The 24,639-nt window shown below is 47.4% G+C and overlaps 1 protein-coding gene across 1 annotated transcript; it reads left to right on the top strand.

Moving 5' to 3' along the window:
* The first annotated feature begins 11,045 nt into the window (after window positions 1-11,045).
* Window positions 11,046-21,679, top strand: Nrl (neural retina leucine zipper). Its single transcript, XM_050126061.1, has 3 exons — window positions 11,046-11,164; window positions 19,704-20,111; window positions 21,113-21,679. Exons 2-3 carry the CDS (start codon window positions 19,731-19,733, stop codon window positions 21,443-21,445), a joined length of 714 nt encoding a protein of 237 aa, XP_049982018.1. The 5' UTR covers window positions 11,046-11,164; window positions 19,704-19,730; the 3' UTR covers window positions 21,446-21,679.
* The last annotated feature ends 2,960 nt before the right edge of the window (window positions 21,680-24,639 follow it).

The raw sequence follows: 24,639 nt of genomic DNA, 5'->3' as shown, positions 1-24,639 counted from the left end.
GACAAAGTGGTTTTTGAGAACAATGCTGGTCCCACTATCAGAGGTAGAATGGGTGCTCCTGTTAAAGTCTCAGGAAACAGCCTGGTCCCCAGATAAGCCCAGCATTACCTTTAGGGGGTCCTCCAATGTCTGCTTCATAATACACCTTCTAGTGTATGTATGTATGTATGTATGTATGTATGTATGTATGTATGTATGTATGAATGTATGTATTTTTGAGTCAGGATCACTCTAAATAGTCCCAGAAATCCCGGAACTCACTATGTAGACCAAGCTGGCCTTGAACACACAGAGATTCACCTGCTTCTGCCTCCCAAGTGCTGAGATTAAAGGTGTGTGCCACCATCTTCTTGGTGTCTCCAAAATGGCAGTTTTCTCCAGGCAGCTTGTTAGATCCAGGAGGCACAGGGGGAATGTGGGAATGATGCTTTGGGTAACCCCATGGTCATTACACCACAGTTTCCTGGGTCTGGGGGGCAACCAAGGACTTCTGGGTTACAGTGGTAGTATGACCGTGGTCATAAGAACTTGCTGATGCTGAACTGTTTGCATGGGTGCCCTTGGCTTGGGACTGGGGACTGCTGAGCGGTGTGTGGTACAGGAGGCCTTGCTGACAAGCTTGAGTTGTTGTACCTCTCATGGTTCACACCCATCCCAAACAGGGAGGCATCAACATAAAGAGCAGAGGTGGTGACCACTGTGGCTCCATCCTTCAAGTGGACCACACTCTTCTTCATCATAGTGAAGGCGCCATGACATACTTGGCACCAGCATCAACCCATTGGATGTTGGCAGGATCTAACTTCCTGAAGATTAAAGGCAAATTTCCCATTCTCATCCTGTACTGTACCACAGGTATAATCATACGAGGACATGTAGACCTCATAGTTGAGGTAAACGAAGGGGTCACTGATGTCAACAATATCCCCTCTGCTAGAGCTGAAGGCAGCCTTGTTGACTAAGCACTCAGTACAGTCAAATTCATTCTTTCTAACCTTTGCTATCATGTCTCAGATATTAGGCTGGCCCTTCAAGGAGATGTGGCTGTTTCTGGAACTCTGTGGAGCAGAAAGTCTACATTATTGTGATAAGAATGAATATATTTATTCTTTTACTTAAGCTAATTTTAAGTGGATTCTGTCACTTTCCATAAAAATAATCTTGATTTTTTTTGACTCTTCAGAGTTTTGTGCCGAAGTGTAGTAGCCCAAGGAGAGCTGGCCTCTAATGGTGGTCTCTAGCTGTCCCCCAGTGCTTCCCATTCAGACTTGAGTTTGCCTTCATTTCAGGTAATGTAATCTTCTAGCACTCCCACCCCTGTGCCCCGCCCCATAGTCCCTGCATCAAAACCCTGTTTATATTCACCTTGCCACCACCAGTTTACTCCTTGACTGCATTTTAGGCTTCAAGGTGTTCCCAGGGGCATCAGCTTGGTTGACTTCCTGAAGGTCATCACCTTGTTCACAATCCCTCCAGGTCCCATGGTTGCTGTCTCAGCAAATGGTACCATCATCTAGCAAGTTGCCCCAGAGAGCTCCAAAATCAGGCTACAGCATTTCCCCCCTAATTTTCCATAGCTAATTAGACACCAGAACCAGGATTGTTCTACCCAGTTCGCTCTTAAATCTGACTGTACCACACTTGAGTGTAGGGTTTACCTTTCACCTGGCTTTATGTGATAGCTTTCCAGGCACTTCCTGGTGCCGCGCTTTTCAACAGCCCGAGTGTCTTTTGTGTGTATAGCTTCACTTTGGAGAGTTAAGAGAAAGAATTGACATCGATGGTGTGGTGCTTGGTTCTGTGCTCTGTGTGCAAGTCTCATTCAGCCCACAATAACTTTGTCTTCGCAGATGTAGACACTGAAGGTTAAGTCAGTTGCTCAAGATCGCACATCTGGTTGTCCGGAGAGATGGAACTTGGCTTTAGGTCTTTCCGACTCTAATTACCAAGGCTTTTTTCGTCAATGAAATCCTATAATATACTATTTCCTCAGTTTATGGTTAGCTATCTCAAAAATCAAATGGAGGGGGGTTGGAGAGATGGCTCAGTGGTTAAGGGCACTCACTGCTCTTCTGAAGGTCCTGAGTTCAATTCCCAGCACCCACATGGCAGCTTACAACTGTCTGATGCCTTCTTCTGGTGAGCAGATGTATAAGTAGACAAAGTACCAACACACATAAAATTCATGAATAAAAAAAAAAAAACAAATGAGGGAAAAAGAGGACTCCTAAGACTCTTAGACTAGGCATAGGCTTCAAATTCCTAGTTTGGCCCCTGTCTGTCTCTAGTTATCATCCTCACCTCCCTTCTTGCCTGCCCTTTCTCTGCTTTGTAGAGAGAAAAATCTAAACAAGCCAAGTCTCGATTTTATCTGTCCATTCCCACTGTCCTCTCACAAAAATCACTCGGAAAATGATGATTGAGTGAAGGAATGGATGCTCCCTCATTCTTTGTTGCTTTTGATTTTGGGGACAGTTTTCCACTACATGGCCCTGGTTGGTCTGGGTTTGTTGTGTAGAATAGGTAAGCTTTGCCTCCTGAGTGCTGGGATTAAAACCATGTAGCATCATGCCTAGCAAGTCCTGCATTTCTTCAATTCTTTTCCACCATTTCCTTACCAGCTTCAGGGAGACAAAACAAAGGCACGCTGGAGGATTTTCCTGCTTTACTGTTGCTTGCTCCATTCTTCTTCAGCTGTCCCTCAATCCTGGCCTGCTCCACTTAGATGGCCTTTTGTCCAAACAGCACCACCAGGGGGCAGGGCGTGACTAGCCTTGCCATGTTCTCTCGCTGTGTGTTTTTTCTCCTTCTTGGGGACAATATTCTTTTTTAAATTTATTTATTTATTAAAGATTTCTGCCTCCTCCCCACCACCGCCTCCCATTTCCCTCCCCCTCCCCCAATCAAGTCCCCCTCAATCAGGGTTCCCTGCCCTGTGGGAAGTCCAAGGACCACCCACCTCCATCCAGGTCTAGTAAGGTGAGCATCCAAACTGCCTAGGCTCCCACAAAGCCAATACGGTGCAGTAGAATCAAAAACCCATTACCATTGTTCTTGAGTTCTCAGTAGTCCTCATTGTCCGCTATGTTCAGCGAGTCTGGTTTTATCCCATGTTTTTTCAGACCCGGGCCAGCTGGCCTTGGTGAGTTCCCGATAGAACATCCCCATTGTCTCAGCGTGTGGGTGCACCCCTCACGGTTCTGAGTTCCTTGCTCGTGTTCTCTCTCCATCTGCTCCTGATTTGGACCTAGAGATTTCAGTCTGGTGCTCCAATGTGGGTCTCTGTCTCTGTCTCCTTTCATCGCCTGATGAAGGTTAATATTCAGGAGGATGCCTATATGTTTTTCTTTGGGTTAACCTTCTTATTTAGCTTCTCTAGGATCATGAATTATAGGCGCAATGTCCTTTATTTATGGCTAGAAACCAACTATGAGTGAATACATCCCATGTTCCTCTTTTTGGGTCTGGCTTACCTCACTCAGGATAGTGTTTTCTATTTCCATCCATTTGTATGCAAAATTCAAGAAGTCATTGTTTTTTACTGCTGAGTAGTACTCTAATGTGTATATATTCCATACTTTCTTCATCCATTCTTCCATTGAAGGGCATCTCGGTTGTTTCCAGGTTCTGGCTATTACAAACAATGCTGCTATGAACATAGTTGAGCATATACTTTTGTTGCATGATAGGGCATCTCTTGGGTATATTCCCAAGAGTGGTATTGCTGGGTCCAGGGGTACGTTGATCCCGAAGTTCCTGAGAAACCTCCACACTGCTTTCCAAAGTGGTTGTACAAGTTTGCATTCCCACCAGCAATGGATGAGTGTACCCCTTTCTCCACAACCTCTCCAGCAAAGGCTATCATTGATGTTTTTTATTTTAGCCATTCTGACAGGTTGGGGACAATCTTGATTTATCCCTTGGATGTCTCACAGATCCAACTTATCTGAGAAAGACACTAACCCCAAATCCACATTAGATACTTGAAAAAACAACAGTGGCTCTGGGCATGGTGGCACATATCTTTAACCCCAGCACTCTGGACGTACAGGCAGGCGGATCTCTGTGAGTTCGAAGCCAGCCTGGTCTACAGAATGAGTTCTAGGACAGCCAGTACTACACAGAGAAAACCTGTCTTGAAAAACTAAACGAGAGAGAGAGAGAGAGAGAGAGAGAGAGAGAGAGAGAGAACAGACTCAATACTCAAGTTTCATATGGCATCTTCATTTTTCTTACACATACATTTCTATGCTAAAATTTGATCTATAAATACTCATAGTTAGTGATTGATAATAAAGTGACGAGACTGGGATGATGGTAAAGTTCTAAGCAAACATGAGGAACTGAATTTGGATTCCCAGGACCCAGATAAGAAGCTGCGTTTGGTGGCAGACATCTTCAATCCCAGTCCTGAGAGGCAGAGAGGAAGATCTCAGGTCCACTGACCAGTCAGTCTTGCTAATTTATGAACTCCAGGTACAGTGAGAGACCCTTTCTCAAAAATTAAGGTGGAGAGCAACAGAGGAAGACGCCTATGCTGACCCCTGGACTCCACATATGAACACTTGGGTGCATGCACACACATACACACTTGCACACACACACACACATGTACACAAACGTTTAAAAAAGTGCTGGTCTATGTGGTTCATGACTCTGATCTGGAGAGACAAAGACAGAGGCTCTCTGGAGCTCATTGTACAGTCAGTCGAGCTGAATTTGTGAGTTCCAGGTTCAGTGAGAGGCCTTGTTTATAAGGCAAACAATAGAGTGATGGAGGTGGGTCTTGTATCTTATCTGTTGATTTCATTGGTTAATAATAAAGAAACTGCCTCGGCCCTCATAGGACAGAAAATTAGGTAGGCGGAGTAGACAGAAGAGAATGCTGGGAAAAAGAAGCTTAGAGAAGAGTCGCCATGATGCTCCCGCTCCAGACAGATGCAGGTTAAGATCCTCTCTGGTAAGCCAGCTCATGGGCTACACAGAATATTAGAAATGGGTTAGAACAATATGTAAGAGCTAGCCAATAAGAAACTGGACCTAGCCGGGCCAGGCAGTGTTTGAAAGAATACAGTTTCCGTGTAATTATTTCTGGGTATAAACTAGCCATGCGGGCGGCCGGGTGCCGGGGACGCAGCCCTGCCGCTCCTATTTCAACAGATGGCGCCCAGACGTGATGGGCTAAATCCACTTAAAAACCTGAGAAGGCTTAAAAATAAGGGAGAGAGAGTTTAACACAGATTTTTGCTGTTTTGTTGGTGGCGTGCTGTAGAGAGATTCCTGATTCAGCAACAGCAGCAGAGAAAAAAAGCTGCGTCATTTTAAAGCGCGGCTTCCTGGTGCTGTGCTGCCAGCGTGAACTCTGGCTTTAAAGCATTTCAAGGCTTTTATGGGACTGGATGTTTCTGTTCCCACTTGGGATCGGAGGAGATTGCTCTGAGACCTGCCGATGGCTCAGCGTTCCCTGCCTACACCTGGGCAGATGGCGGAATCAGGCTTAGGCAGGCGGAAGAGCATGGCGGATTCCTGCTGCCATACAGAGACGCGTTTTCAGACTGCGCAGTGCTCTGCGTGTCAGATTTGGCTGTAACTTGGATAAAAAGAGTTTCTGTGCTGCACACTCAGTCTCAAAATTAAATTGCTGATTGCGGCTCCAATGTAAACTGCTGTTTGCCTGTAACTGTGCTCAGCTCAAAAGCACCAAATGACTCTGAGGCAGGAGCGGCTGCTCCTTGCTGAACTGTGCTGATCTCAGGCAGGAACTACCGTAATTACCTTAAAACCGTGCAGTTAAGGTTTAGACTGGGCAGGACACAGGCAGTACCGTATTACCTATACATGGTGCAACTTAAGTTTTTAAGAAATGCTTAACATTTTAAGAAATGCTCCTGGATAATAAAAAAAAAAATACAGATTCACAGTAAAACAGATTCAGACACCGTTGGATGAATGTACGTAGGCTTGGGGAAAAAAAGAGAATATAAAGAATAAAGTTAATGTCTTAAAAAGAAAAAGGGTAAAGTCTTTAAAGAGACAGAGTACAGAAGTACAGATAGTTATAGATTAAGAGAAATAAAGAAAAATAAGCCACGTAAAAATGAAAAATTCACAGAGAGTCTGGATTATGTACATTGTGTTTTCTTTAAAATTTTTGACTGTGAAGGAGCTAAGTACAAAGAGACATTTTATTATATGGGCTGCTAAGCTGAACCTGCACATATGTTCTAAAGGTATCTTGACTTCAAAATTTGGATCTAAGGATATGATGCTTTGGAGAGGGTCTTCTTTTGTTTCCACAGAGGATGTGACCCTATGGATTGCATCTATCCCGGTATGGTATGATAGACCACGCCCTCCTGAAAGGTTGCTGTGAACACCCTCAAAAAATTACTTCACTCAACTGCCAACCGAGATGAACCTGACACACAGGTTACACCCTAAATGATCTGATTAACAGTGCCCCCATTCAGCAGGAAGCAGTTTGGAGAGAAAAAACTACGCCCATGTTCCCAAATATTGTTTATAAATGTTCTTTTACATTTAAAGGGGGATATGATATAGATATGAATAATTTGCATTGGTATGGATTTTAAGGTCAATTTTGTTATATGTATATGTATTTTTGAACTTGATTAAGGTATTGTGATTATGTAGTTCACTTAAAATGTAATGTATAATTAGGAAATATAGGTTGTTAATGGATAATCATTGCTAATAGTTAAGCTTGTAGTCATGTTAGTTAGATTTTCTAGATATATAGAGATATATTTCAATTAGATAGGCATTCTTCATATCTTTCAAAGACTGCAGAATATGGCATTTAAAATATTTTAATAACTTAGGACTTTTCATGACAAGGAGACACGTCTGCTCCTGGCAGCACCAGCTACTTCAAGAGGAAGATGGGCATCGAAGAGGATCCTTATGGAGTTGGATAGTCATTTGGGCAAGAAACTGCTCTTGCCTGGACTGTTGCATAAACTGGACACAGAGAACCCTCAGAGAGAGGACTGCTGAACTTGCCTAAAGGTGAGATGGTCTTTCGGGGTTCCTGATTCATGAAAGAGTCTACAAGACATTCTACAGAACACAGCAGAAAGTGACTGAACTGTCTTTAAAATTTCCTGCTTCATGGAAATGTATCTGGATACCATGGGCCTGTAGGCCGAAGATGGATGCCCCAACGGTACAGAGGAACTTTGGGTGACTGTCCAGGCAGCGAGATGTCTCTGTCATTTCTAGAGTTTTCTTATTTCTTGTTTACTTAGATAATATTATATCCTTCTGGAGTCTTTGATGGAGTTGAAGAATAAATAGTTATAGTTTTCCTTAGTTATGATAAGAGATAAAATAGATATAAATATTGTAACTGTAATTCTTACTTGATAACTGTTTTGTTATATGTAATTTTACTATGCTAAAGTTAAAGCCTTTCTTTTTTGTTTAAACGGAAAAAGGGGAAATGATGTGGGAATGATTTCTTACTAATAAAGAAACTGCCTTGGCCCATTTTATTGGATAGAAAATTAGGTAGGCGGAGTATACAGAAGAGAATTCTGGGAGAAAGAAGGTTAGAGGAGGAGTCGCCATGATGCTCCCACTCCAGACAGATGCAGGTTAAGATCCTCTCTGGTAAGCCAGCTCATGGGCTACACAGAATATTAGAAATGGGTTAGAACAATATGTAAGAGCTAGCCAATAAGAAACTGGACCTAGCCGGGCCAGGCAGTGTTTGAAAGAATACAGTTTCCGTGTAATTATTTCTGGGTATAAGCTAGCCATGCGGGCGGCCGGGTGCCGGGGACGCAGCCCGCCGCTCATATTTCAACAACAGAGTAAAAATCTAACATTGACCTCTGACCCCCACGTGTGCACATATGTGGGTATGTACCTGTACACACATGAACATGTACATATATACACTACATACGCCTACAGAGATAAACAGGTTAAAAAATAATGAGAGTGAGCCAGTCATAGTGGTGCGTGCCTTAGTTCTAGCACTTGGGAGGCAGAGGCAGAGGCAGAGGCAGGCTGGTAGCTGCAAGTTCTAGGTCAGGCTGATCTACAGAGTGAGTTCCAGGACAGCCAGGGCTATGTAGAGAGATCCTGTTTCAAGAAACAAACAAACAGGGGCTGGAGAGATGGCTCAGCGGTTAAGAGCATTGCCTGCTCTTCCAGAGGTCCTGAGTTCAATTCCCAGCAACCACATGGTGGCTCACAACCATCTGTAATGAGGTCTGGTGCCCTCTTCTGGCCTGCAGGCATACACACAGACAGAACATTGTATACATAACAAATAAATAAATAAATTAAAGAAACAAACAAATAGAATACTAAGAGATTAATTATGACAGCATACTATGATGGACGTGGTGAATATATACAGTCTTTTTTCTTGAGTCAGGGTCTTGCTAGGCACCACTGACTGGCCTGGAACTCACTATGTAGACAAGGCTGGTCTCAAGTTTACAGAGATCCGTCTGCCTCTGCCTTCCTAGTGCTGGGATTAAAGGAGTGTGCCACCCATGCCTGGCCTTATAGTCTTTTTCAGAGCCTCATTTTACCATTCTTTCTATGACGTGAGATGATCCAGTGCCTACCTGATGAGAGAAAATATGACATAGGGTTAGGTTACCATTGATCTGATGATATGTCCGAAGGAAAATCGTTTGCCATCGCCATGACTCTTGAACTTCGTGGCAATTAGTAAGTAAAATAATGCCTGAATGAACACAAGCAATATGATACCAGCACAGCCTATCCGCTAACTACGACAACTCCACCTGACTTTTCACTGGAGGGTGCTGCGCAGCAGGGATGGTTCATTTCCTGGGTGGAACAGGGCAAGAAGCTTTGATATTTTATCACGGCACCAAGAATGTCATTCTTGTTAGCTACTTTTCCTATGGCTGAAGTAAACAAGGTGGTGGGGGTGGGACAGTTCATTAGCTCAGAGGTTTTCGTCCATCATGGCCAACTCTGTTGTCTCTGGGTCCTTAGAGAGAGGTCGCCATGGTGACGGGAGCACAGGAAAGGAAGGCTGCTCACTTCCTAGGAAGCAGAGAGCAAAAAAGCAAGCAAACAGGCACTATCAGGTCAAGACAGATCTCTGAGGACACAGCCCTAGTGACATACTTCTCCCAACGACGTTCTGTCTCCCACTTTTCACAACCTTCCAATAATGGTATCAGATTATGTCTGTCAAAGACAGCAATCTGTCAATTAGATCAGAACCTTCAGAATCCAATCATTCCTCAAAGCCTGTCCGTCAATACACAGACCTAGGGGGACACTTCATATTCAAAGGTGAACGATACATTATAAAGTTATGCATTTTCTGAGGATGGCTCACACCTGCAATCCTGCTACTCAGGAACTGTGGTGGAGAGATTACCATAATTCGGAGGCCAGCCTGGGGTACGGAGTGAGACTCTGCCTCAAAAACAATTGCACAAACAATCCCCCCAAAATAAACTGAATATTTTGGGCCATGTTTGGCCACAGGGAGTTAAAAACAGGGCAGGTGAACCGGGCTAAAAAGGCCCTCCTGTGCCCTCTTAAGCACCGTGGCGAAGGGGAGCTGAAGATAAAGGGACCGGCTGTACATACGTAAACATGCTCCGAGACCAAAGGGGGCCGTGCTGGCAAATGCAATGCCCCCTCCAGGGACGCTGTATCTAATGACTGGTCCTTGGAGGAATACAGAAGCTCACCTCTGCCTCAATTCAAGCTAACTTTACAGGACCGTTGCAGCTCCTCAGCGCCTATGCCTATGGATTACACTGATTGCAACGGCAACATCATTCATTTTCCCCTCTCTCTAGCCCTTTCACTCCCCATGAAAGTCTGTCCCAATAAGCCGTTTTGTATCCATCCAAGTGGGCACAGGTAGATTCGAGGCTACCAGTTTATACGCAGAGTCCCTTGCAGTCAGACATAGTGTGATCCAGCAGAGGGCGGGATGGTCCCGGATTAGTGTCCACCACCGGAAGCTGCCTCTCCACACACCACTGGACTTTGGTGCCGGCACCAGGTTTCAATATCCGCAAACTCTGCTCAAACGTGTCTGGGCTCCAGGCTCCACCTCTGGTCCGCTTTGCTCCCCTGCACAAACAAAAGTTCAGAATAGATCTTTTCATGGACAAATGTGATCCCAGCCGTGTCACCACCGACAAACCTGCAGCAGCTTCTCATTGCCCATAAAGAAAGCCTACGTCTTATCCTTGAAGTGGCCGGCCCTGCTCTACCTTGTTCCTTCCGACCTGTCGTTGTTTCGCTCCCCTTCTTCACTACCCTCTGGCTGGTCAGTCTTCGGTTTGACGATTCCGTCTACCTCCTTCCTACCACAGAGCCTTTCAGAGGTTCTCCCTGCCGCCTGGAATCTCCACCCTCTTCAGGTTTTCAGGTTTGATTATTTGACTAGTCTTAGTTTAATGTGACTTCTTTAGGGCAGCCTGTCCCTTACTTGGAAGCAGACTAAGGTAGAAAAGGTCAATTCTGAGACAATGATTTATTGATTCATTTAGTGATTTGCTTAAAGCGCTGCTTGGACAGCCTAGTGCATGACTTCACTCGCTACCGGGAACAGAATGACCTGGAGAAACAGCTGAAAGCATGGGCCGTTGCCTGGAGCCATCTGCTGAATGCCATGTGCGCTCCTGCAAAATCTTGCTTGTTTGACTACCCCACCTCGTGGTTTTAGAGTAGAAAATGAGAGTACAAACTAGATCTGGTATCGAAGCCTTTCAAGAGCTTTGGCCCACCACTGACAGCTACTCTCTTCTATATTGGTGTTGGGATGCTTATTCCAGGAAGGTTCCCGCCACAGCTCCTATTAGAGTACATCTTCACGGCGCCAGAGAGATGGCCCACCAAGCCAAGGCTCTGGCTGCTAAGACTTATCACCTTGGTTTGGTGGCTGGGACCTACAGAATAGGAGAGAACTGGTGCCTGCAATTTGCTCTTTTACCTCCACTCTCTTTCTTTCTCCAAATAAGCAAATCAATGCACAAATAAATATCACATCTTTATGGAATAAAGTCTCGTAGCATCCTGCCCTTCTTTAGCGCACTCATCTCAATTAAAAGGATTAGTTTGCACCTGGAGTCACAGCTGCTTTGGAGGCTGAGGCCTGAGGATGGTTTAAGTACAGAAGCCACAGGTAAGCCCAGGTAATATAGTCAGATATCTGTCTGTTTCAAAATAAAAAATGTGTGTGTGTGTGTGTGTGTGTGTGTGTGTGAGAGAGAGAGAGAGAGAGAGAGAGAGAGAGAGAGAGAGAGAATTTTTTGCTTGTTTAAGCAGATAAACAACTGTATTTGATTGGTACATATTTTCATGAATGAACAAAAAATTTTTCCATAGCTAAATGGAACGAGTCTTGAATGAAGTTAATGAACATACAGAACCAAATCATTTTAAGATACTAGAGTGGTGTTTGACTTTTTCGCAACCAAATTTTTTTTTTTTGGTTTTTTGAGACAGGGTTTCTCTGTAGCTTTGGTGCCTGTCCCGGAACTAGCTCTTGTAGACCAGGCTGGCCTCGAACTCCCAGAGATCCACCTGCCTCTGCCTCCCGAGTGCTGGGATTAAAGGCATGCGCCACCACCGCCCGGCCCACATTTTTTTTTGTGTGTGTGTAAAATGTTTTATTGTTCTTTAAAAAGGTTCAGGATTTGGCTTTAAATTAGGCTGCACACCTTTCAAAAGTCTGACATCTTTCCCCATGCCAAACTGGCTTCCGCTAGCAATACTACACTAAATCCAAAAGAAAAAAATCTTTAATTTTGAGGAAAAAAAGAGTCCAGTTCTGAGAACAATTAACATTAATCTTAATTAAAACTAAATGAGAGCTATTTTATGTTCTTTTATCCACCCTTCTCCTCACACAGAACCAGGAATGTAATTCTGTCTCAGGCAGGAAGTGATGCTGATGGACACTTGCATGCACACACCCTCCCAGGAGCACACGTGCTCGTGCACAAATGCACACGCCAAAGTTCTGAGCATGCCTAGTGGAAAAGGCTTTGCTGGTATTGATCAAAACCCCCGGAGTCAACAGTCAATCTAAACCCAGAGGGCAACATATTCTGATCTTGAGTGTATGTTAAAACAATCTATTGTCATGTTCTGAAATAAGAAAATTTTGGATTGTGTCATCATTTTCTACTTTAAATTCTAGAAACAATGTAAAAAAAAACCCATGATTTTTCATTTTCTGGAAGGCAGGAAGGATTCCACAGATATAAGTTGAGTTAAAAGCAGAACAATTCCAGCAACGGTAAAGAGTCAGCTCACAAAGCTGCCAGCATCTGAGGGACCAAATGAGATGCCGCCCATCCTACTGGCCTAGCCGATAGGAACAAGACAGGAAGTATATGGCTCTGCATAATAAATTCCCACTGGGACAAGATGATGCTAGGCATGCACTCAGGGCTTGGGCAGAGGGCACTGTCAGTAAGGAACATTTAGGTGAAGAGTTGCCAGAGTCCCTGGAGATGCTTCGCCACTAGCAACCACATTTTAAAAATAAATTCTAAGGCTGTAAACTGTTAAATTTTTGGAAGCTTTCAAGTGAGCATAGATATTTTGTATGACAAAGACAGTCTTCTAAATTCTAAGGCCAGAACTTGTATATGACAGGAATGCACCCTTGATTGGAAATAAACAAATGAATATGAATATTGTGGGTGGGAAGAGAATGTTTTTTTTAAAAAAATCTTTTTTGTTAGCATGATTGTGTGCAGTTCCCACAGAGGCCAGAAGGGGGTGTTAGATCCCTGCAATGGGAGTTGCAGGTAATTGTGAGGGGTCCTGTGGGTTCTGGAAATCCAACCTGGGTCCTCTGGAAGAGTAACTGCTGAGCCATCTCTCCAGCCTGTCTGTATGTACATTTAATGTAGAAACATCTCTGTGCCTGGGACAAGAGTACAAATAGTAGCTTGTGAGCTTTGTGTTTAAATATGTAAAATGTATGATTCATCTGTGTGAGGTGATATGCGCCTTTAATCCCAGCTACTTGGTGGGGAGGTGTCAAACAAAAGGATCCAAAGTTTAAGGCCAGTCCAGGCAGCCTGGTGAGACTGCCCACCCCACCCCAAAAAGAATTCATGGGTAGAGTACTTCTCTGTCATGCACTGAGATCGTAGATTCAATCTCCAATCCCTAGTACTTCCATTGAAACAAGTATAAATAATTTAAGGTAATGAGTATTAAATAAAACATGTTTTTAATTTTTCTGCATTTACACATACATACTTCATAGTAGTCTAGAAAGACTTGTTCAAATTTGGTGATTACATCGAGTCCTCAGGGTTCTGTCCAGAATGCGGTGATGTGGGGAAAGGCAGCTTTCAGATGAGGATCAGCCTCTCTTCCCACTTCAGACGCCATTTTGGTCTGTAAGGGACTATGTTCATACAAATATCCATCTCTGTCCTCAGCCTCCTGAAAGTCACCCTCTGGACTCAGGGTCCAGCCATAGAAGGGTAAGCCCAGGAAAAAGGCCAATGTGAGCCTAGAACCAGGAATGAACTCTTTGGACAGGAAATTTCTGGATACCTGGAGTGTGATTCTGAGGAACCAGAGAAAGGTTGGATGTTTTACACTATGGGGTGGGTTTAGTCTTAGAAAGACCAGCGTCGAGCTTCCAAATCAGAGAATACAGGTCAGAGGTCGCCTCTGCCTGGGACTAAAGCTGTGGTTCTCAACTTGCGAGCAGTGACCTCTTTGGGGGTCAAATAACCCTTTCACAGGGGTCACCTAATACTCCTGGAAAACACAGATATTTACACTACGATTCCTAACAGTAGCAAAATTAGACTTATGAGGTAACAACAAAGGTAATTTTATGGTTGGGGGTCACCACTTCATGAGGAACTGCAGTAAAGGGGTCGTGGCATCAGGAAGGCTGAGAACCACTGGATAAAGTTAGTGATGTGATTTCAGTTTCATCAGTCTCTAGGCTCCATGAAGGGTAGGCCAGCGGTAGCCTAGGTCACTGAGTATCCGTTATGCCTAGCAGAATAACTGGTGTCTAGCAAATATTTGTCAAATATATATGGGGTATGCTGGGAGATCTTTGGGCTTATTAGGAGAAAGAGAAGAGAAGAGAAGAGAAGAGAAGAGGAGAGGAGAGGAGAGGAGAGGAGAGGAGAGGAGAGGGGAGAGGAGGGGAGGGGAGGGGAGGGGAGGGGAGGGGAGAAGAGAAGAGAACTAGAGGTGACCTCAGGAGTGGCAGTGTGTGTACCTGTAACACCAGCACTCCAGAAGGTGATGCAGAGGGCTGTGACCTTGAGTAAGCCTGGGCTACATAGCAAAGTCAAAATCAAAATTAGGGGTGAGAACTGGTCTTTCAGGATTCTAATATTAACGTACAGAGCAGAGGAGGCGGGGGTGAGTGACATCCTAGAACGTTGTCTCCGTGTCATTCCTTCCTCCCTCCCTCCCTCCCTCCCTCCCTCCCTCCCTCCCTCCCTCCTTCCCTCCTTCCTTCCCTCCCTTTCTTTCCTTCTCCCTCCCTCCCTTCATTTTCTTTCTCTTTCTCTCTCTCTCTCTCTCTCTCTCTCTCTCTCTCTCTCTCTCTTTCTTTCGTTCTTTCTCTTCTCCTCCCCTCTCCTACTGTAGTTCAAGTTGGCCTTGAACTTACGATGCTCCTGTCTGGGTTTCCCCAGTTCTGTGTTTACAGGCATGTGTAACCTAACTTGCCTTCATTTTTTTTTTTTTTTTGGTAATAAGTGTTGGGGATTGAATGCACTCTACCACCGAGCACAGAGAACTCCGTCTTCTTTGTCCCTGGTCCTCCCTCTTTCTTCACATGTCCAGGAGTCTTTTAGGGTCATTATCTACTTCTTATTCTTCAAGTCCTCCCTGGTATGCTTGGCTGTTCTCTGCCTCCCGGGTTTCCACTAGTGAGCACGGTGCTTCTCTGAGCCTGGCCATCACATCCCAACACCTTTGCCCAGGGAGGGTCTGAAGCTGGAGGGGCTCTGCTTGCCTGAGCTTGTTTGGCCCTACTCCCTTCGCCCCTCAGCAGCTTAGCCCTCCCATGTCTTCTCTGAGTCCTCCTGTAAACAAGAGGATCAGGAGAGAGCCGACAGCTGCCTGGTGGGAGCAAGTGTCTGGCTAGCTCAGGGCAGGCATAAAAAGGGTCTGCACTCGATGCTGCCAAACCCTTTTCCTTTAGGGAAATTCTAGGCGCTCTTTCTTGGTTGTCCACTGCACAGCATTCCACGGGCATGTACGTGGGCTTCCTTGCTTTCATCATCCCTATTCCCATTGTGTGGCTGTTTCTGGGCTGTAAACTTCCTGTTTTTTTTTTCCTGAGAAAACAAGCAACAGGTCCAGGTGAAGAGTGGCAATCCTATTTGCACAGTGACAAGAGGCTGCACATAAGAGAGACCCAAGGGTGGGGAAGTCATGACAGATGACCTAGGTCTCTAGTCTATGTGGAGAAAACTTGGATTTCCAATGTCCTCCAAGGCTGGGCCTGGTGGCACGTGTCTTTATACCCTGCACTAGGGAAGCAGAGGCAGGTGGATCTCTGTGTGAGATCAAGGCCAGCCTGGTCCACAAAGCAAGTTCCAGGACAGTCAGGGCTGTTAACACAGAGAAACTCAATCTCTAAAAACAAATAAACCCCCAAAAGTCCTCCAAAGGCACATGAGTTTAAAACTTGTCACTATTGGATGGTGGTGAAAATTTCTAGTGGTGGGGCCTCGTGGGACAGCTTCTTGTCATGGGGTGTATCTGTGAGGAAGACAGGGCCCTAGCCCCTTCCTCTTTCGCATGAGTAGCCTTTAAGGTGTGTCATGCTCACTCTAGACAATAAACAATGGGGCCAAGTGTTCACAGATTGAAATCTCTATGGCAGCAAAACAATCCCTCCCCCGACCCCCGACTTTGTGTAACAGTCCTTGCTGTCCTGGAACTCACTCTGTAGATCAGGCTGGCCTCGAACTCACAGAGATCCTCCTGCTTCTGCCTCCTCCAGAGAACTGGGATTAATGGTGTGTGCCCCTACCACCCCAGCACAAACCTCTTTCCAATTAAAGTTGATTACTTTAGGTATTTATTGGAGCAACTGTCTGTTAGTTGTGTGTGTGTGTGTGTGTGTGTGTGTGTGTGTGTGTGTGTGTGTGTGTGTGAGACACCTAGGAAAAAAGGAAGGAGGAGAGATTTCCGTGGGCCAATGGTTTCAGTTTCAGTGGATGGTTACTATTGCTTTGGTCCAAAATCTAACATCATGGTGGAGAAATCTAATAACATCATGATGGAGAATATTGGTGAAGCCAATGGTGGGCAGTGAGGAGAAAGAGGGAGGGAGGGAGGGAGGGAGGGAGGGAGGGAGGGAGGGAGGGAGGGAGAAGATACAAGAGTGAACTAAGGAAAAGATATATCATTCACAGGCATATTTCTTCCATCTAGGCCCCACCTCCCAGCCGATTGTGTGTGAACTCCTCAACTGATAAACTCATTGAGAAGTTTAACACCCTCATCTGAATGCTTCTCAGTTGCACCCTTCTCTGGAAACAAGCCTTCAACACAGGGGCCTTTGGGGGTTTTTATATCCAAGCAGTGATGGAAAACTGATGTAGTACGGGTACACACACACACACACACACACACACACACACACACACACACAGAGAGAGAGAGAGAGAGAGAGAGAGAGAGAGAGAGAGAGAGAGAGAGAGANGAGGGAGAGAGAGAGAGAGAGAGAGAGAGAGGAGGGAGGGAGGGAGGGAGGGAGGGAGGGAGGGAGAGAGGGAGGGAGGGGGGAGAAGATGGGTTGAATGTAGGCATCTGTAGACCAGTGGTTCTTAAACGTTAGTGTGTGCCAGAATCGCTGGAAGGCTTATTAAATCACCGATGTCTATATCCTACTACAGAGTTTCTGATTCTGTGAGTTTGAGGTAAAGCCAGAGAATTGGTTTCTTCAAGTCCCCAAGAGATGCTGTTATTGCTGATCTGAGGACCATACTTTGGGAGCCATAGTCTTAAGTCATCTGCATCTCCTAGCTCTTTGGTAACGCCTAAGACTGGGACTAAGTTAATTGTTATAACTGAAGACTCTTGGAACTGACAGAGCCAAGACCTTACTCTGCATTGGGAAAGAAGATCTACTAACTAACTTTCTGGGTGTCCTCAGAAGGTGGGGGAATACCCTTTAATATCTAGAGTTTATTCTAGTACAGACCCTATTTAAACAGCTTCAGGCAGGTTTAAACATCTCCTTGGCTAAGTCTTAGTATCCCTGCTCCAGCTCCCACTGGGGGATGATAGCCCTAAGAGGTGTTAGGAGATTAGACTGAAAATGTAGGTCACATCCCAGCCATCTGGGAATCATAATGAGTGAGCAAGGAGGAGAGGGGGGGGGGACTGAGACCCACACAGGGAAAAGGTGAGAGGAAGCAGAGGGCTCCTGAGGGTCGTTAGTTACAGAAGCATACCTGATGAACATGTTGTGATTAGATTTCAGCCCTTCTTGGTGACCTGAGAAAAGACAAGGAGTCCGGCCCCGTTTTTTTCTGTCCCTTCTCTCAAGCTCTTCTTAGGGCTAGGTTTTCCAGAGTGGGATTCTTCGTGGAGAAAGTTGCTTATCTTTCTAATACAGTGTCTCTAAGAGCTATAAGGTTAGCCAGGGTGAAGGTGGGCGGGGGCTGGAATGAGAGGATGCTTGAAAAGAGAAAGCAGGACCCAGCAAGCCAGCCGAGAATGGGCGGGGATGGTGTATTGTGCAGAATCCTAAAAGATGGAGTTTGCCTGGACTATGACCAGCCCTAGGCTGACTGACCTGAGGTTATGTCATATGCATGGTGATACGCATATATAAGTGCGGCCACCAATAAGAAGCTTTCTTGGGGGGCAGATGCCCCTTTTCCTTTTTTGAGAACTGGTGGTACCTGCCCTTCACTGTCCTCAGCATCCCTGCCCCAGGCCAATGAGATATGCAAATAAGCTCTTTATCTCATTGGCTGAGGCTCCAAGGCTACAGATGATCTCAAAGAACTAGCTCTTTAAGAGAGCCCTTTGGGCTCTGTACCCATAGCCCCCTTGTTCTGAAGACAGGGGCGCCAGACCCTGCTCTATGGAGTCTCTAGTCTCTGGCAAAGCAGTGCCTTTCTGATTCTGACACCAACTACGTCATCTCTGCCCTTCCTAAAGTGAGTATGTCTGGTGACCTGGTGCTGGGCCTGCCCCCTAGAGCCCTACAGTCTGCTCTCCGTCCTATCTTATGTTCTCACTCTTCTGTACCTGCCCCATTCCTGCTCTGGCTGCTGCCATCTCAGAAAGATAAGCAACTGTCCCTGCTTAGTGTTTAATGTCTCCTGTCTCTCTGGACACCCCAGGCAGTGTCACGCCATCTTCTTTTTGCCAAAGGCTAGAGCTCCTTCTAGCACCCCTGTTTCCTCATGGTTGAGTGGTTCTGCAGAGGACATCTCTCCCCTGGAAAGGAAGAGAAGCCTTGTCTCCTTGTCCACCTTTCTGCTCAGTGTGGAATCTGAGATGTGGCTGAAGAAAAGAGGGAGTCAAGAGGCAGCTAGAGCCCAAGCCTGGGGGACAAGACTCTGAGCACGTCCACTTCTGGACCTAGGGAATTGGGGGCTGAACTAGAGCTGGGACGTCCACACTGGGACATGTGAACTAGTGAGGTAAACTAGCCGGAGCTGAACACAGAAGAGTTCCTCCGTGTTGGAGATTTGGCACACTCTGTTGAACCGCATTTGCTCAAGGACTTCTTGGGTTAACATACTTTCATGCTTGTGAATCTGCAAGAGATGGGGCTAAGAGGTAGCCTTCCCTAAAGTTACCTGTGTATAAATCTCTTCTAGGGCATGTCTCAGAATTAGTGTTCCACAGAACAGTCTTCAGGGAAGTTTTCAAAGCCTAATTGCCCACAGGGTCAGAAAGCGAAGGCAATCTGCTCAAACTCACATTAACATAGCGGGTTCTGAATCAAAGAAGATCTGCCCTCCTGGGTTCTCTTAGGAGGGATTGGCCTTGAGGAGAGAAGAGTGGCCACCTGGTCCAGATCTTTCTAGAACCTTTTCCCCATAGAAACCCTCTTAGAGAAGAAGAGGTTTGTCTGTTGACCCATAGAACAGATGTGTAAATAGACCCATAGAACAGATGTGTTCAGTGATACTGAAGGCTTTCAGAGATAAAGATAACAGCACAATGTTCTTAGGCCCTAAAATCCACAGCTTAGTGTGACACACACATACACACACAGCCACACCCAGAGAGACACATATACACACATACACAGCCACACAGCCACACAGCCACACACACACACACACACACACACACACACACGCACATTAATTAAGCCCACATTTTAATTGACTGTAAATGGAACTGTGCCTCTGGAGATGACAGAGCTCCTCAGCATGCCCCAGTACTGGGGTGCCGCCACGGAGCCCTGGAGCACCGCCATGCTGCTGTTTCTCACGGATGCCAGAGGCACGAAGGGGTGAGAGGCTGTGCTGACCATTTTGTCCTTCAGGTCTCCAGTTTCTTGTTGCCTGACAGGAGCCGCCTGGAAGCTGCTGTGCAGGGAGGACGGGCTGGCTGCATCACTACTCTGGAGTCCCAGTGCTCTAGTTTCAGGGCACTTGGGTCTGGGGGGAAGGAGGTATAGAGAGAGGGATGGCAGACACCCCTCAAACGGTTCGAACCTTTTCTTTTCCTTGCAGGAACACCTCTCTCAGCTCACTCCCAGAATGGCCCTTCCCCCGAGTCCCCTGGCTATGGAATATGTTAATGACTTTGACTTGATGAAGTTTGAAATAAAGCGGGAACCCCCAGAGGGCCGACCTGGGCTCCCCACAGCCTCACTGGGCTCCACACCTTACAGCTCGGTGCCTCCTTCACCCACCTTCAGTGAGCCGGGCATCGTGGGCAGCAGTGAGGGCCCCAGGCCAGGCCTAGAGGAGCTGTATTGGTTGGCCACTCTGCAGCAGCAGCTGGGGGCTGATGAGATGCTGGGGTTGAGTCCTGATGAGGCTGTGGAGCTGCTTCAGAACCAGGGCCCAGTCCCTGTAGAAGGGCCCCATGGCTACTATTCAGGGAGCCCAGGAGAAACAGGAGCCCAGCATGCCCAGGTAAGTGACCAACAGGTTGGTCGGAGGGGAGGAAGAAGTAGGGAAGGAGGCAATCAAGAGAGCGAGAATTCCTGGAGAGGGTTGTTTTCCTCTGGAAAAAGACAGAGGAAGGTCCTTGAGAAAACTACATCGATTTTTCACAATGGAAGAGAATAGTTGAATTACAGAGAGAAGATAAGGAAGAAGCCACAAGATCCCAGTACTCTGGAGGCAGACTCAGTCAGATTTCTGTGAGTTAGGAGCCAGCTTGGTTCAATAAATGTGTTCCAGGTTAGCTACACTACACAGAGAGACCCCGTCAAAAAACAAAACAAAACAAAAGATTAGAAGGGGCCTCAAAGGGAAAAGGGATTAGAGTTTAAGAGCGTGGTGGGGGATGAGCGATTATGTAGAAGCAAATAGATAAACGATGTGTGGAATCTAGCTGGGTAAAGGCTGTGGTTGAAGTTAGCTTTTTCATGGCTCCGTTTTTTCCCCCCAGCGCCTAACCTTCTCAGAAAGGATTGGGACTCATCCTATTAATTATAGACACAGATGGGGGTGTTGAGGGCATTAGGATGTAATCCAAATCCTTGAGGGTCACCGGGCTGTGCAGTTCAGGACAGGGAAACGTGTCTTCTGTGGCAAGGGCAGAGTCTGTTTGGGCGCGGGTCTCCCAGGACATTGCGGACAGTTGAAGGGTACGACCGGAGGCGCGATTGGCTCGCCAGAGTGCGGGGAGGAGGGGGGGAGGGGGCGGAGCTCACACTGCGACACTTGGAGGGGCCACAAGGCGGTGTGTGTGTGTGTGTGTGTGTGTGTACGCGCGTGTGCACGCGCGTGTAACCCTGGAGTCCAGGACGTGTCGGAACTTGGGGTGGGGTCTATAGGAAGAGCGAGCATGCAGTAGGTGAAAGTGCATGCTCCCTGGAATCCCAAGGATTCCCTGACTGGTGTGGGGACTCGAGTGTCTAGCCGGGTGGGACCTGCACCGATCTGGTCCCTGCACTCTTCCTCCGCAGCTGCCCGAGAGATTTTCGGACGCGGCGCTGGTCTCGATGTCTGTGCGCGAGCTGAACCGGCAGCTGCGGGGCTGCGGGCGCGACGAGGCTCTGAGGCTGAAGCAGAGGCGCCGCACGCTCAAGAACCGCGGCTACGCTCAGGCCTGTCGCTCCAAGCGGCTGCAGCAGCGGCGCGGGCTGGAGGCCGAGCGTGCCCGCTTGGCCGCCCAGCTGGACGCACTGCGGGCCGAGGTGACCCGACTCGCTCGCGAGCGCGACCTCTACAAGGCCCGCTGTGACCGACTGACCTCCAGCGGCCCTGGGTCCGACGACCACGCTCACCTCTTCCTCTGAGCCTCTAGGGCAGGGGGTGTGGCGGTTTGGAGGTGTCTGGGTAGGTGGCACTATACAGAGTATACCACTCACTAAATCGCTACCTGAGGTCCTGTGTGTCGGTACAAATGTTCCCAAACTACTGATCCTCGTGGCATGCCTGAGCTTAGATGCTTGCCCTTTCCTGGAGATGAGACCCCTTCCCTTTTGCAGGCCACGACTTTTCATGATTAGGGCACTGAATTCTGCAGGGGCTAGTGCGCATGCGGAGGGTGAAGGTGTGGAGGGTGGGTGGGTGGCGTGCTCAATAGGAGGAGAGGGAGGGGTGCAGCGCCCTCCTTCAGTCTAGCTTTTAATTCAAGGTTTTCAACCTGTAATGCGTTGATGCTGTAATTAACAATGAAGCCGCATTTTAACTGATGCTCGGCACTCCCCTTTTGAGGACTTGAATCTTGAATTTTCAAGATTTCAGTTTCTTCAAACAGAGTAGTAGATCAACTCAAGATGATTTTTCCTGCTCAAGCCAGTGACCTTTAGAATCCAAAGCAGCAGAGTAAACACCCTGGTTGGGAGCCTGGAGACCTGGGCAGTGGTCTCAACTGTGTCGCAGGCTGTATGTCTGTTACCTTAAGCAAAGCAGTTGCCATGGGATTTCAGTTACTTCATCTAACTTTCATTTGGATTGGATGGCTTCTGACACTGTTTTAGTTTTGGCATCTTCTACAGTGAGCAAGTCTAAATGGTCTCCCGAAGAGGCTTCAAGATAACGGGACCAGAAGGACATCCTGTTCAGCCTCCAGGGTATAGCTCAGGCGCTAGATACACAGCATGGCTTCTCTGGAAATTCTCATTTGTGCCGGCTCTCTGTGGCTCCCTCTAGGCTGCCTCAGGCCTTCCAACTGCAGAGGGTGCCCCTGCTACCTCTTGCCTTTCAGAGCTGAAGTGTGACCTCACAGGATAACCAGGAGCCGAGAGAGGGTGGCTTTTGTGAATTAAACCTGAAGCCCAGGAAAACTAATGTTGTTGGTTAAAAGTTCTTGCAACTTAAAAAGAGTCAATTCTCCATCACTGCTTCAGCTACCGGCCTGGGAGGAGGGAGACAGAATAGTGAGGTGGGAGGGTCTGGGGGAGTCTGTTGTATCTCAGTGGTAGATTGCTTGTCTCATTTGTGCAGAGAGAGACCCTTCCCGGAGTTGAGCAGTGTACTCCTCTCAGTTCTAGAGTGCGGACGACTGTGGATTGGAGGGGGTGGGGAGTGGTCCAGATGGAGCCTCGCCCACCACCAACCACCACCGCAACCAAAGTCCTGGAGCAGCAGTGGCCCTAGCTAGGCCCGTCTGTGGCTGTCCTCCAGGTCTCACAGTTGCTATGGCAACCCAGCCCTCCAGTTCAGTAACATATGGGGAGGGCCTTTGGGCAGAACAGAGGCTTTGAGCTGGGAGTGTCCACCTCATCAGCCACTGTCATCTGTCTTCCAAGGGGCATAATAAATGGGAGAAGCAGTCCTGCGTGGGGGACATGGCTCCCATATGTCCTTCTTCCTTTCTGCCCCCACTACCCACCCCCTGACCAGCTGTCTCTTCTCTTCCCATCACATTTCTTGTTCGCACCGTCCCCTCCTCTAGCCTAGCTCATCCTTCGGCTATGCAGGAGACTGAAAGCGCAGTCCTTGCCGGCAGACCCCTGCTCATTCCTTTCCCTTGCCTGCCCTTTGGCCAGCGGCCTTCCTCTTTAGCTTGGGTTCCTCCCTATGAGAACTCTCAGCATCTTCCTCTTCAACATTCATTGTTGCAGGGAGAGGCTGGGGCAGAGGGAGCTCACCTAGGATCTCAATTCTTCTTCCTTTACACTGTGTTCCCTTTTTCTTTTTTTTTTTTTTTAACTATGTAGCCCAGGCTAGCCTCAAACTCATAATCCTTTTTCCTTCCTTCCTTTGTTCGTTCCTTCCTTCTTTCCTTCCTTCCTTTCTTCCTTTTTTGAGACAGGGTCCCACTGTGCAGCCCTAGCTGGCCTGGAACCCACTTTGTAGATCAACTAAGACTTGCCTGCTTCACCTGGTGTGCTGGGTGCTGGGATTAAAGGTGTGTACCACCACCCCTGGCTGTGCTGGGATTAAAGGTGTGCACCATCATCCCTGGCCGTGCCCTCACTTTCCGAGTGCTAGGGTTGCAGGCAGGTGGCACATCTCCTACCTTTCCCTTACTCTGAACTTCATTTGTGTCCTCATCCGTCCTTTGGAGCTTCAGTCCAGGCCATTGGCTCTCTTGCAACCCCTCCTTATTTGCACGCCACACAAGGGCAGAGACACTGTCCTCAGACGCTTATGCCCACAAACCAGCATGCATCTACGAGGTCTCAATGTGGCATGTCTAGACCCTGTGGCTAGCTGAGGTACAGTAGTGATGATATGTGTGGGTGTTGTGGCTAGGCAGCTCCAGTTCTGGCTCTTCTGACCTTGAAGCGTTAAAAATCAAGCCTTACTTGCTTCCTCGGATAGATGGAGAAATACCGCTCTGGCTTGCTATCACAATACACATTGAAAGAAGCCAAGTGTAATATGTTAAAGAACAATACTGGCTGCGGTTGCCATGTTAGCAGTAAGAGCACCCAACTGGACTTCCTCAATGTGTGGTGCACGGAGCACACATGGGAAACCAGGCCTTGCAGGCTTCAGTGTCCTCTCTGTGCCCCCCACTATTAGCAGACCTGCTGCACCCCCTCACCGCTCCACCATCCCTCCAGGGCCTGCCCTGCAGCTGTGTGGGGGCTGGGGCTCAGCCCCTGGGGTACTCAGCGGGGCCTCTCTGGAGACAGATCTAAGAAAGCATCAGCCTGCCCTCTTGACAGCCCCTCATTACCCTCCCCCATCTCCTGCAATTAACGCCCATGGTGCTTAGACCCCCTGGGCTTGGGAGGTGAGAGTAGGGGCTCCTTAGATCCCACTGGCACACAGTTGGGGGTTGCAGAGACAACAGCATGCTTGGGGAGCTCTGGCTCAGATTTGGAAGGAGATTGGGCCCTCTTTTCTATGGTATATGTGGGAGTGATGGATTCTCCAACGAGCATCTGAGGCTGGAATACTGGGGTAGATCCCTTTATTAACACCCATAAAGCCACAATCACTGAAGGAAGTTATTGAGGGTCCACAGAGTTGAGGGGTTTGGGGCTTGAAGAGATGGCAGCAGGGCCCACCACTCACTTCCAAGACTCACAGG

The sequence above is a fragment of the Alexandromys fortis genome, unplaced genomic scaffold, assembly GCF_014885135.2.
Source record: "Alexandromys fortis isolate MF-2015 unplaced genomic scaffold, M_Fortis_MF-2015_v1.1 scaffold_258, whole genome shotgun sequence".
NCBI lineage: Eukaryota > Metazoa > Chordata > Mammalia > Rodentia > Cricetidae > Alexandromys > Alexandromys fortis.
Note: the sequence above shows the minus strand (reverse complement) of the source record. Positions and strands in the feature narration are given on the sequence as shown.

What these genes read in the sequence shown, in the direction of transcription:
- Nrl (XM_050126061.1), top strand. Translation starts at nt 19,731, where the DNA reads ATGGCCCTTCCCCCGAGTCCCCTGGCTATGGAATATGTTAATGACTTT. An exon ending in CAGGAGCCCAGCATGCCCAG is followed by an intron (nt 20,112 to 21,112) that starts GTAAGTGACCAA and finishes CTTCCTCCGCAG; the next exon opens with CTGCCCGAGAGATTTTCGGA.